Source organism: Hetaerina americana, unplaced genomic scaffold, assembly GCF_022747635.1.
Source record: "Hetaerina americana unplaced genomic scaffold, ioHetAmer1.1.p SCAF_16, whole genome shotgun sequence".
In the NCBI taxonomy this organism is placed as follows: Eukaryota; Metazoa; Arthropoda; class Insecta; order Odonata; family Calopterygidae; genus Hetaerina; species Hetaerina americana.
Window position 1 is genome coordinate 6,550,362 of NW_027286719.1, and position 13,664 is coordinate 6,564,025.

The window sequence follows — 13,664 nt, forward strand, 5'->3', positions numbered from 1 at the left end:
AATTATCTACTGGTACTACTATTGCGTTAAAAGTTTTTCTACTTCTATTAAATCAGCATAGTGGAGATAAAAGTAGGAATGCATCGTGAGCCATGCCGGAAATAAATTATAACTGAGAAGATTTAATATGTTCCTCGTTGCCAATCCAGCATTTTCATTGTGCAGAGTCATCGTAGCACTGCGAAAAAATGAAAGCAATATTATGGATGGAAATACGAGCTTTTTGGAATGGCGCTTCTTTCAAATCGCAAGGAGTCTCATCCAAAATCATGGAAGCCAACGAGGGGTGTGAATTCTTGCCCAAAATGGGGTGAACTTGAACCACGACGCTGGGCATCGGAACGCGTGGTGTGAGCCTTTCCAAATGGTCACCACAAATGGCCGCCGCCGCCGAGGCAAACACCGCCCTTTCCTCCACGCCCTCTTCGTCCACCTTGATCCGCTCACATCCCTTGAATCACCCGGGCGTCAATGCGTGCTTTCCGACTTTCTCCCCGGCTCGAGCGTGGAATATGACGGTGGAGCGGGATGCTGACATCACAGTCGCTCGACCCTCAGGACAGAACGGGAATTCTTCGCGGGGGAGAGAAAGGGAAGGAGCGAATGTCAGCGAAACCCCATAACCTCGGGCGCGGAATTTTTGCGGGGCAGCATTTCGGCGATGAAATGAGAAGAATAGGACGCAGGATACGAGCGGAACCTCGCGGGAGGGTGGAGCGGAAGCTGGCGGCGACCTCGCCGGGAGAACAAGCCGCTCCCGCTCTCACCCACGTTCACTCGGCGAACCCCTTTCCCGACCTCACCCCCTCCTACGCAAGTGGTTGTGCGAGCTCCAAGGTGACCACCGCCACCCCTCCCGCGGCGCCCCCATATAAAGGAGGTCACCCTTCGAGCCCAAGCGTCAGTCTTCTCTCTTACCACTCGCCTGCCCCTCCGATCCAGCATGTACACCACGGTGAGTACCGATCCCTTCCGGGGACCCCCTCCCGCCTCCTCCGCCCCGCCCTGGACTCGTCTCCTCCCGGGTCGTGCTGCAATGGGATTCATTCGTGGCACACCATTTAGCATTGCACTACGGTGGAGAAAAACAGGTCCCCAGGGAAGTAAGCCCTTTGTTGACAGGAATAGTAGTTCGGGTGTCGTAATTTCGTGGTCCGAGAATGCCACGTAATCGACCGGCTATACGAGCTATCTCACATCTAGAATAAAATACACTTTGGAATATATTCAGTATCGTCCCGCCGTCCAGCCGTTGGCATCATTCTGCTTGTGATGCTGGATCCCGGTTTACGAGCATTCAAATGCATTCAAATAAGGTGAAGATTGATAGCCGATTGGTAATAACAGACTCAGGTGTAAATATAGAAATAGCTTTCAAATAAGGGTTGTAGGGACTTGTTAATGACGTTGTACATAGCGGAAGTTAAATGCGTATCGTGGAAAACAATGTATCCATATCTATAGGATTATCTTCACTCATTATTCGTGTTTCTTCGGATGATTTCATCTGCTCTAATAGAGAAAAAGTTTCATCTACAAGTGTCACTGAAATGGGAACAAGTTTAAGCTAATGCTAGACTAACTTCGCTTGCGTCATTGTAAAACATTAGGTCCAAGGGTAATCAAAATGACAAAATTATTTCCGGAATGATGTTGCCAAAACTCGCATACCCTTATCACTCCGCGGACTAGTTGTTTTCACCCCCAGTGTTTTAATTACGATTAAAGTTTTTAATGTAAGGTTACACTCCCATTTCCAATATGAAATTTTCGGTACATTAACCTATCGGTTACGCGTCATCTGAAATATATTTTCCATTGAAATACAAATAGCTAAATAGTTTTCAATTGAGTGTTTATCAAGGCTAATGACGTCTCTATGTGCCCCCGTATAAATAGTACTAAGGTTCACGTGGTATCGAAAGGAAAATTACTGCTTGAGGGTGCAGCATAGAGGAACTTTTTTAAAATTCAGAATACATGCAAATTGTTGCTGCAACATGCAACGCTCTCGTAACGAGAAACGGTTCTATGAATATTATTTCTTAAAATCGCTCACTGAATCTCCAATAACAATTTTTCCACTCTGCAGGCTATCTTTAGTTTAAAAAGAGGTAGGTTTTAATATTTTTTGTCATAGACGGGAAAGGAACACGTGATATGCGAAAGGTCATGGGGTCTGGCTCAAGAGAGAAGCGTGGTCACTTACTGAATGAAAAATTACATTCATAAACATATTTTACTCTGTTTGCAAAACTACCTGTGGATTCAACTTTGACACACATGACAATCATTAGCTGTATTATGTACTGTAAGAATATCTCTTTGGGATCAATCACAATTTCCTACCTGCCGTTACTTACTGTCGCTCTTCCCCCATTACAAGAGAATTCGCAGATATTTCACTGTTTACCTGAATAGGAGTTCGAAGAGTGCGGATGACTGCAAAGAGTTTAATGCAAAAGATGCTTATATTTATAAGAACTCTTTTGACTTGGTGTCATCGAACACAAAGCCATTGAGAACGAAGGTTTGAGCGATGGCCATGAACGATCAACGAGAGAGATCAGCCTGCAGAAAGTAATGGTTTCATATGCACCACACATTTATTTCTTTAGCCAATGAAAGTGAAACAGAGAGCATAAAATCTTAGCAAAGACGGGATACATCTAGATAGTTCCATTCACATGTTATTCCTTGGTCCACCGCCACCTGTGTTCCCCCACCCCCATCTCCGCCTCGATCTCTCCGCCTCCCCTCCCACTGAACCTTGGGAACGCTGCGGTACCGCATTTAGAACGCCGCTCATTTCTTGCCGCATGTCTCAAAGGGCAGCTTTCGGAATTGATAAATGTGGATTGGAGCAGAAAACGGTCATTAGCTCGTAAAAACCCTATCGTACAATTTTCACATTGCGTAAAATGATAAGAAATCATTAAAGTATCCGAATAAAATGCTTCTAATAGTTATTAACTTGCGAAAATACTTTCCTGTACTTAATATACTTTCACTTAACCTACCAAGTTGAAGTCAAGTTTTTCACGCCACAGAATTACCTCCCAAGAATAAGGTGCTAAGTTTTACTTGTTTCAATTTCGCACTTTTAACGATATCAGACGCATTTCCGGCTGGGAAAAGTAAATCTGAGACCCAGCTTTGGAATGGGTAAGGGAGGAGAGAGATATAGGGAGTGAAATACAAACTCACCTTATTACGAATGAGATAATTGTATTTTGGATGTAAAAGTGACCCATGAAGGCTATTCAAGGTTATCATGCCAAGTTCAAGTGATTGCCTTCGAGGGCTTTATCTCTTTTGCTGTGTGAAGAAACAGTTTACCTTCGTGATGAACAAATTTCCACGAAAAACCACGAATTTCACTCCAAGATGGAGATCGCAAATAACGCACCGTCATTCTTAGTTCGACGTCGGGTCCTGGGGTCACAGCAGAGTGATATCTGCGGACACCAACATCGAACCCCTATTCGCTATTTCCTTAGTGCATGATTTATAAATGAAACGATGTGAATATCGGTGAATATAAATCTCCTCGCTTGAAAGATAAAAATCGCCTGCTATACCTGTCAAATCTATCTGGAAGAGATCTTGCCGTAAGAGAAAACAACGGTAATTAATAGTTATCTACGGCCAGGAAAAATGTCGGCTAAACGTACGGCCACGAGAATAATCAAGGATACGGAATAGCTTAAGCCGAAGGATTCCCCTTTCTAACTTCGCATGCCGGAGGGAATTCGCTCGACATCCATTAATGCTCTACTACAACCTCGGAGAAGTTGCTGCTGCCTTCAATGCCACATGAACTTCGCTCACCTAGCAGTCAGGTTGGAATTCCATAAATTCATACTCACGGAAATGCATATTCTTCACGCAATCTTAGTCAAAAAATAGCCTGATTTTATTGGATGGCAGAAAACGTATTCATTTCATCTTGCATACTTTCCTAGCCATTTGATTTTTGCTATAATATAAAAAATATTTTCAATTGCTTCTATTTAGAAGCTATTCGCACAATAGTTTCTCATGTAATCCATCGTTTCTGAGGCTTATAATTTTTCAAGTCTTCAGACTCTTTGTGGCCATTCGCTCGTGACTTACTAATTACCCAATCATTAGAATGCAATAATCACGGTCGCATTCTTGTAGATATTTCTCATTATTTAATGCATTTTAATTTTTATACACGTTTCAAATTATTCAACATTGCTGAATGTATACCTAGAAGAGAGCAAGTGTTAGTGACAAGACGGAAAATAACTAAGCTTATATAAGGCAATGACAACATGCTAGGCCTCTTAAAATGAACAAAGAAAAATGATTTCCCCCCCTAGCGCGATCGGATACAGTTCTAGATTCGGATTATATTCTGATCCCTTATAATTCGTAGGAAAAAATGACACATTAAATCTACCTGTTTTACACTTAATCCCTCTCACTTTTTGGCATGATTTTTCCTACCATAATATGGTGAAACTAATAATTCATTTTCAACAGCACCGATAAAGAGACCTGCTTCCAATTCATGCAAGACATTCCATCTGTAATTTAACCTTCGCCCTGCGAGTGATTCCCAACCAATTTTCACTAATAATCTTGATTTGTATATTTAGTGATTGTATTGTGATTCATCTTGTTTAAATAAATCATATTTTTTACTAGCTTATCTTTATATTCCCGGTTTATGTTTCACTCCGAAGAGATCGTGAGTAAGGGTCACGCCTAAGTATTCAATCGAGTCCACTCTTTCTATTTCGGTATTTATGATGCAAAAGGCAGGGTACTACTCCTATTCCAAAAATTCATTATCACACATTTTTTGAAGTTTGATTCTGAAGACATAATGACTCAGCCACGTTACATTCAATTAAAGTTATCCACTAAAGCTACTCTGTTCTCAAGACTACGGCTATCTATGTGAACCACTGCGTCGTCGGCAAATCTTACTAAACCACGGAGTTAATGTCGTCTTTCAGTCTCCGATGTTATAAGTTGTTAAAATAGCCATGTTCCAGCCACTGGGGATTTTGTGATCTATTAGGGACTTCATAGAAATGATTTCTAGGCACGGCTCAATTTCCAGCGCTAGTTCCTTAAATATACGATTGAGACCGGAGATAATGATTGGGGCCGGTGGATTTCTTACGGTTAAAACTTTTCAGTAAAGTTTCTATTATATTATGTGACATTTCAATGTTGGGTATCGGTCGACAGAAATAATTAGGCAAGCTATCGGAGATTTCAACAGTGATCTCCCGATGACAGCCGCTTAATCATTAAAGATAATTGTGTGAAAGAATAAACAACTATGTTGAAAGGATTTACGATATGTGTCGCGAATTGTTTTGCAAGGTTTGTTATACGGCTTCGGGTTACCCAGTTGCATGACTGTAGACAGTTATACTATTACTAAGGGACTTTGTACAAGTCCAAACACAGCTTTACGCTTGAAAATTATTTCCCCTAGTGTTTAGATACCAAATAATATTTAACCAGCACAAAAACGAGGCGTGGAAAAAACCACAAGGCTTCCACCTGGGAAAATATGCGCGAATAGGAGTCAACAACAGAATGACTTACATTTGAAGTACATGTAGTCAATAACTTGATAAACCAAAAATATTACATGATTTAAAGCTACATTCATACGGAAGATACCACATTTCTCTTGCGAGACAAAAGCTCCGCCTTTTCCCACCTCACGTTAATGAAGCCCTCCGTTTTTTCAGCGCTCAGAGTAATAAAGAGGGTACTTCTCAAAGAAAAAATAATGTTATTTATGACCTTCAAATAATATAATAGAGCCATGGCTTTTATTCCTCTGCTAATTGCCAGGCTTCTAGCACTTGGAATTATGGGGTCGCTATATAGCGTATTTAGGATAGACTTCTTGTATCTTGTATCCGGGAACCGAGACAGGTGCCTAAATTTGCGCCATAAACGAGTTTGGGCACCTTTCCAGATGGCGTTCTCCCCAGATTTGAGAGATTTAGGCGCCAAAATGATGAGTTAAGACGTAGCTTGAACGTTCATTTAGGAAAATAGGTTCAAGCTTTTTTTGAGAATTTTCCATGAAATTCTTGCCACGAATAACATCTAATTTTCTCCTCGGCCGAAGGCACTTTAAGGCAGCTTTGAAAGTTCTTTCAACGGGTGACAAGCTTCATTTTAAAATTCTGAATGCAATAACGGATCATCACTCATTGTGATATTGTATCTGTTGAAATGATCCACATCCACACATTTTACTAAGCGGGGCATGGGTGGCTGGGCATCAGCCGTGCATACAGAAAAAATACTTCTTTCTTGGCGGACGCACTTAAGACGCTGATGGGTAATGTTGTGAGGGCAAGTTGAAAAGCGCTCCATGCGAGCATGACGGGGAAATGTGGTCATGTTTGTGGGAGTAGATGTGTACTCCATTCAACTCTCTCGTCAACATTTTAACAACGATACTTGCTGATACTTTCAGCTGTAATATAACAGCGCACGCCCCCATAAACCGTTAAATGAGGTTTACATTTGGATTCGCCACTTCTCTCGTAAATCACCGCGGGGTCTCCCGCGATATGGAAGGAAGATATGTTGCACCACTTTTTAACAATTGAGAAGAAATACATTCCCAAATACTCAAATACACAAATAAAGAAGCCCATAATCTTACCCTAAAATTATTAGACACAAACTTTAATACCGAATCGAGAGTGACAATCGTTAGTGCTATGAAAGCGCCGGACAGTTTTTCCGGAAAACATTTTGACAACCTCCACTTTGTTCAAGGTAATTTCTACTAGGTAAGGCTACTTTTACCTTGACAAATCGGCTCAAGTGCTATAACTGCAAGTGATCACGATAATTAACCAAAGCACCACGTTCAATTCGAGAGCGAAAACGGAAATGTGTATTGCTGCAAATGCGGCAACCCTCCCACCGAGGCACATTACCCGTACTTACCTTCACTATGCCTCACCATAAACTAGTGTCACTACGCCTCAAAAGGAGGAAATGTATTCTTAGAGTGCCAAATTAATTTCAAATACGGGTGCCTATGTTTTTCTGCCCCAAACCTTGGCACAAGAAGATGATTTCAAATAAGACTTGCGTAGTTTCTTTCTCCTAGGTTTTCATGCTGAAGTTTCAATTGACCTTAGATCGTTTATGCTGAAGTAGACAAGTTTATAGAAAGATGCCAAATGTTAGATGTGGAAAAATTCAATTCAAATAAATATTCAATCACTCTGCTCACGTTTCACAACTTAATCAATTCGCTTTTGTCATGGAAATATTCGAGGTAATAAGAGCTGAGCAATACTTTGAAAACCATATTTTCCGGTTAACCATCTTTGGGGTAGAGTTATAATCTCACAGATCCTGCCCATGTGATAATTAAGCTTCCGACTGCAAGAGGACGTCCGGGAGTATAGCCGGGTACCCACAAATGTGAACAACACTAGATTCGTTTTAAACTCTTGGCGAATGCGCTCAAGGAAAAATTTGTAAAACATCGCTTTTGGTGACTTTCTTTATTGAAACATGAATAAATGACTCAGAAGAGATATAACGTAATTGATGGACTTGAGGGGAGAGTAGCGGTTGTATATGACGAAAAGAGTGAACCTCATATTTTTTATAATAATAATAAATGAGTGTAGTGTACATAATCGAAAATTAAAAATAAATTTTTAGCATCAATTAGTATCAACTGTTAAAATCAGTTTTTGTTCATTCAAAAGCCGATAAACTCCTCCCAAAGTCTTCAGACTTATTCATTAATTACTAATCAATCATGTCATAGGCGGCATAATCCGAATATAGTGAATTAAAAGTAACGTAGTACTGATTGAAACAGCCATTATAAAGAATAAAAATACTGAAGGGCCTTTCTGATCCATTTTCTCTATATTTGTCTCCAAAGTAATCAGCTATATCAGCGAGTGGGCGAATCAGCTCGCGAAAGTTTATCTTATACCGCTTAACTACAAACACTATGCAAAGTGTAATGATATAAAATAAAAAGTTTATATCGATAGATATAAACTATAAAGGAGACCTTGAGAAGGTATTGACTACTATGATTCAGGTGAATTTTCAGAGGGCGATCTCATTCATACGGTTCTATTAAATATGAAAACAATCTATAATTCCACGCTTTCGAGATTGGAAAGGATTATGTGTTTTAATAGAAGGTAAAGGGATAAAAAATAGTTCTCAATAAATTGTTGAAGTTTTGAAAATAACCGAGCTATGACCATGAGACTAAAAGTAAAATGCAGTTAAAAAAAGAAAGCTTTTTATTCCCATTCATGTTTTTATGCCTCAGGCGAACAATCGGAAAAAAATCTTTTTTCAAAATCGAATTTCCCATGATTTTATCGACATTTTAAAATTAATTAAATCTAATAATTGTTGCAGCTGACACTCGCTCGTCAGTTGATAGCAGAGAGGAAATTTAAATGTCCCCATTCGATTGCTCTTCCACACTTTTCCACGGAATCCTGCTTCGCTTACTGCTCACATATACATAATAGTATTAATAAATAAAAATACCACAGAAATATACGGAATAAATAGGCTTACTTAGATTCTTTAAACACTAGACATTAGAGAATAGCAGAACACTTATTGCTGATCAATATATTAAAGGAGTACTTTCAATAGAATTTGCATAAAACATTTGCACTTTAAAACAATAACTATATTGTAAATTATTTTCAATAAATATGTTTTATACTGACCGACCGATACAATTTCTGCTGAGGACTTTCACTAGAGATAAACAATTTTAAATTTCAGGGCGTATTTGAGCATGAAAATATCTAAAATTCCATTAAACCAGCTCCGGTTTGAACACAAAAATAAGTTTTTCAACACAACGTAAATGGAAAATATAAAGTTTTCCGTGAGGAAAAATTTGCATCTAATCGTTAGTATATAAAATAGATGAGGAAAAACCATGAGAATGGACCCTAAAATATGGCTAATAAATAAAATTTGCTTATTCCGTTCTCCTTTTCATGTTCATCTGGAAACATTGACAAAAATCATTGTTAAACGCGGTTTAATGTGAAAGGAGAACTTTAAGTAACTCCAAATGAGTAATATTTTTCATTTTTCCCACTCAATGAAGTTTTGACTCAACGAGTATTTTGCATCACTTCAGGAAGAACAATACAGAGACGGGATAATGGCACTGGAACACCGCTGGATGAAATGCATTAATATTAAAGGCGATTATGTTGAAAAGATAAACTTTTTTTGAAAACAAACAATTCTTTACATCATCAGGACGAAATCACCCGCGCATTGTTTTTGTCGAGCATCAAATATAAAAGGGCTTTTCATAAGATCCACAGTATTTATTTATATATTTATGAATTTGCAAAAGTTTAATTATAATTGGTATTACATGATTTAAAATGAGTCAATAGGAAAGTGGGATTAAATAAGATGAAATAACGATGAGAGGATGACAATTAATCCCCGCTAAATATTCTTCGGAGTTAAGCATAAAATGGCTATTAGCTAAATACTATAAATCACTTAAAACCCTCTCAAGTAGTGGTTTTACCTCCTGCCATAGGCTGTTTCATGTAGCTTTAAGATATACCGCTGCATCTTCTGAGATGATGAGGGAATACGAGAGGGAAAATCTACCAATTTCACCAAAACAAGAATATATATTGTTAGGGTTATCACCATTCTTCAATCTGCGATTCAGTGCTAATATTAAACTCTATGCACGTAAATTTGCGAGCGTAGCAAAATGTGACACCATCAATACAGCTCTACTCCTTGGGAACAACATAGGCTTATTTTAACTACACCAAAACCTTAGCGTCATTGAATGAATGAAAATTTAACAAGATTATTTCTAGGCACTTCGTTATCAAAATGTAATCAATGCAACAGAGATTGAGAGCTAGGTAGAACCAAATGCTTATTAAAGTAATTGGACAGAAAATGGTGTAAGGTATCAAAACCTATATATGGAACATCTCCATAAATATAAAACGAAGACGAAATTCGTGATTTCGACGATTTTTTAATTTTATGGTAGAACCGATTTCAGCCGGAAGACCGTCAATAGCGAATGAACTGTACCATCTTTTGGCCAAGCTAATTAGCGCTTGATGAAGGTTATGGTAGAAAGAATAAATGTAAATATTAAACTGAGTTGATGTACTGATATTTTTGGCTTCATTATGTTTTTGAATTTATCTTAAGTAGGAGGATTATTTACTCACTATACTGGATCAGGTTGAAAAGAGTTCAACGCTCGTCATCGAGAAACTTCATCGCCGGGCAGCCCGCCCCGTTAATAACTGCCATGATTCAACGGAAAGTACTTTTGCACCAGAAGGACATTGGATTAGGAAAACTGAGACTTGATGATAAATTATAATTATTTAAACACTGCAGCAACTACACATGAATTGCATACAATTATCAGTAGCCTAAATATTTATTTTCCGATAGGACTGTGAATATAACTTTTTAGCAATATTCAACTTGACACAGTTTGATGTAGCTAAATTGTAATAAATATAAAATATTAAATAATTATATATTGAATTAAAGTAAATATATTTAAATAATAAATATAAATTTATTAATAAATCGCATCTCTGAATGTTGCCCTTCCGCAAACTCACACCCAAACTTGTGCGTGTGAGGCATTCATATGGTGGCAGGAAGACAAATACATATACATAGTTCACACTATGCATATATCGCCGGTGGGCATTTGCTTCATTTCCGCGTGCTTCGTCCAGCCGCATCCATTAAGATGTGACTCACCCTCTCCCTTCCAGTTGCTGATCACAGCCGCGTTGGCGGTGACGTCCTCACTTGGTCAGTTCAGGAACCCTCAGAACCCCCGCGAGGCCGCCATCTTGAGCGAGGCGCGCTACCTGAGTGGTGACGGCACCTTTGGGGCTGCATACGTGCAGGAGGACGGCGTGGAGTTCAAGGAGGAGTCTGACGGAGAAGGGAACCGCCGAGGACAGTACAGCTACGTGGGCCCCGACGGGCAGCGCCGAACGGTTCAGTACACTGCCGGGAAGAATGGCTTCATGGCCACCGGGGACCACATACCCCAGGCCCCAGTGCCGGTAGCCCCGACCCCGGGCTACACGCCGCTGCCGCAGTACAACTCGCCCGACGCCAACCAGTACAACCCCCCTCCCCAGCAGTACAACCCTCCCCCACAGCAGTACAACCCCCCTCCCCAGCAGTACAACCCTCCTCCCCAGCAATACAACCCACCTCCCCAACAGTATAACCCCCCTCCCCAGCAGTACAGGCCCACTCCGGCACCGTACAGGCAGCCCAACAACCAATACAACCCACAGTACAACTCTTACAGCACGACCCCTTCACCTCACCGTTTCTTCCCGCCCGGAAAACTCAACTTGAACAGGACCCCTGACGGCTTCAGCTACACTTTTAACAAGAGCTAGGCCTTATGTATTCCCTTTATTTTTTCCAAATTTTAATGTAAATCATTACCTAAATCAATCAAAGGTTTCAAATAAAAATATAAAAGCCCACAGCTGTGAAAATATTTATTTCAAGCCTGGTCGAGACATTTCGTGAACCTTGCCGAACGCTAATGTGGTTTCTAATAAACTTTACGCTCAGTAACGTACGTGATGGAATTGAAGACAACAATTGGGATTTCAAGTCTCTAATCAGCGACGAAACTAGGCAAGGTCATTGCTTTGACCTCAAATGTTCCAGTCATCACACTTCGGCGGTCAATAATTGGAGAAGTGAATGAAGATGAAGAGAGAAGTTATATAACTTTTCTCCCCTCTAATCCTCCTCAGACCCTCCTCTCTTTCGGATTCCCTCAATTTCTCAGGCGTAGGATTGTGTCGGGAACTGGAAAAATACTCTCAAGTTGTTCACTGCCCAATGCGTAAAGAGAAAGATAAAAGCATCCTATAAATAGCTACGCATATGAATATCAGTTCTCGTATACGTATACATAATTTAGATCAATCTTAGGATTAACTTTTGTTGACCTACATAACTAGTTACTAACTACCTACTACCAGACCTAGTTGACTAGTTAATTATAGGTCGCGGTAGTCCAGGGGCAGAGCGTTGGACTTCTGACCGGAAGGCACGGGCTTCATTCCCGGACAAGCCTCTCTGGGGACCCTCAGCTCCACACGAGCTGTGTCATTTTTCGGGTACCAGATCATCCTGGGAAACCACAGTTAGCACAGGGAAAGGAACTTTGTGTGAATTTCACACGCCATTGGGCTACTCTGACTCTATCATTATCTACCGAACCGACCTGCAGCTTGATTACTGCTATGGATTACTATTACGGTTATAGATCGGTTGATTAAGCGTTCCACTATCCCGCATTTGCGGAAATTGAAATACTTTATTACATAACTCGAAGCAATCTTCTTTCATCATTGGAAATGCTTCCCTTTCCCCATTCCATTCGCCTGGCTCGTAACACACACACACACACACACACACACATATATATATATATATATATATATATATATATATATATATATATATGTATGTATGTATGTATATATACATATATATACATATACATACATATATATATGTATATATACATATATATACATATATATACATATATATATATATATATATATATATATATATATATATATATATATATATATATATATTTATAGCCATAAACACAGTAATCACCCCGAAGGTCGGTTTGGTAGGTGATGGTGAGTTCACCCAGTACTAAGCCCGACGGCGGGTGATATTCACACATCATGGTAGTGGGGCCAGTTCCTCTCCGTGCCGGTTATGGTTTCCCAGGAAGACCTGGTGCCCGAAAAATTACATAGCTTGGGTGGAGCTGCAGGTGCCCAGAGAGGCTTGCCCGGGAATCGAATCTGGACCCTCCGGTAGTCCAACGCTCTTCCCCGGACTACCGCGACCCACACACATATATCGTATACATATGTATATATTATGATTTCCAGGAAACGGGTGATTCAGCTTCAATAATTTATTTTCTGTTGTTTAATTCTCCGTTTGATCAATTTCCGATAACCAAGAGACTGCCTGAAGGAAAGATTACAACCCTTAACTGATTGATGAGTCAATGAGCACTTAATGTACATCATAACCTGCAATCCTAAGGCATTATACTACGATGGAGCACTTTAAATCTCTAGAACCAAATTATATTTTTAATTTACCGTTTGAATATCTGATGAAGCGTTCTACCTTGAAAATTTGCACATAAGGGTGGAATGTAAAGGCTATCTACTGTTGCTATTAATGGCTTGACGTGTCCACCTCATTAAAGCGATTGGAATGGTACGCCATGACATTCTAGTCGTTTGGCCGACACACCCATCACTGCAGTTTCGCAGTTGGCACCGTTACAAAGAATTGTTCCGCAACAGTTTTTAGGATCGTTGGCAGAATCCGTAGCAAATACTAATCGAAGATGGAAGATCATAAGAGAGAAGAGTGATTCGATATTATACAAATTCAATAGTGAAATTCCTGCCGGAAATATTCTTCTCCCGACCGAGGTCACGAGGTGAATGGGAGTTGAAATTACGGGCACTTTGTCCCCTCTGGTGTGCCAATGTAATCAATAAAGCCACTCTAGTGAAGGGTTT

The 13,664-nt window shown here is 39.9% G+C and overlaps 1 protein-coding gene across 1 annotated transcript; it reads left to right on the top strand.

The window, feature by feature from the left end:
* Positions 1-803: 803 nt before the first annotated feature.
* Positions 804-11,558, top strand: LOC139687038 (endocuticle structural glycoprotein SgAbd-2-like). Its single transcript, XM_071584142.1, has 2 exons — positions 804-955; positions 10,827-11,558. The coding sequence occupies exons 1-2, from the start codon at positions 944-946 to the stop codon at positions 11,472-11,474; spliced, it is 660 nt and encodes a 219-aa protein (XP_071440243.1). The 5' UTR covers positions 804-943; the 3' UTR covers positions 11,475-11,558.
* Positions 11,559-13,664: the final 2,106 nt, after the last annotated feature.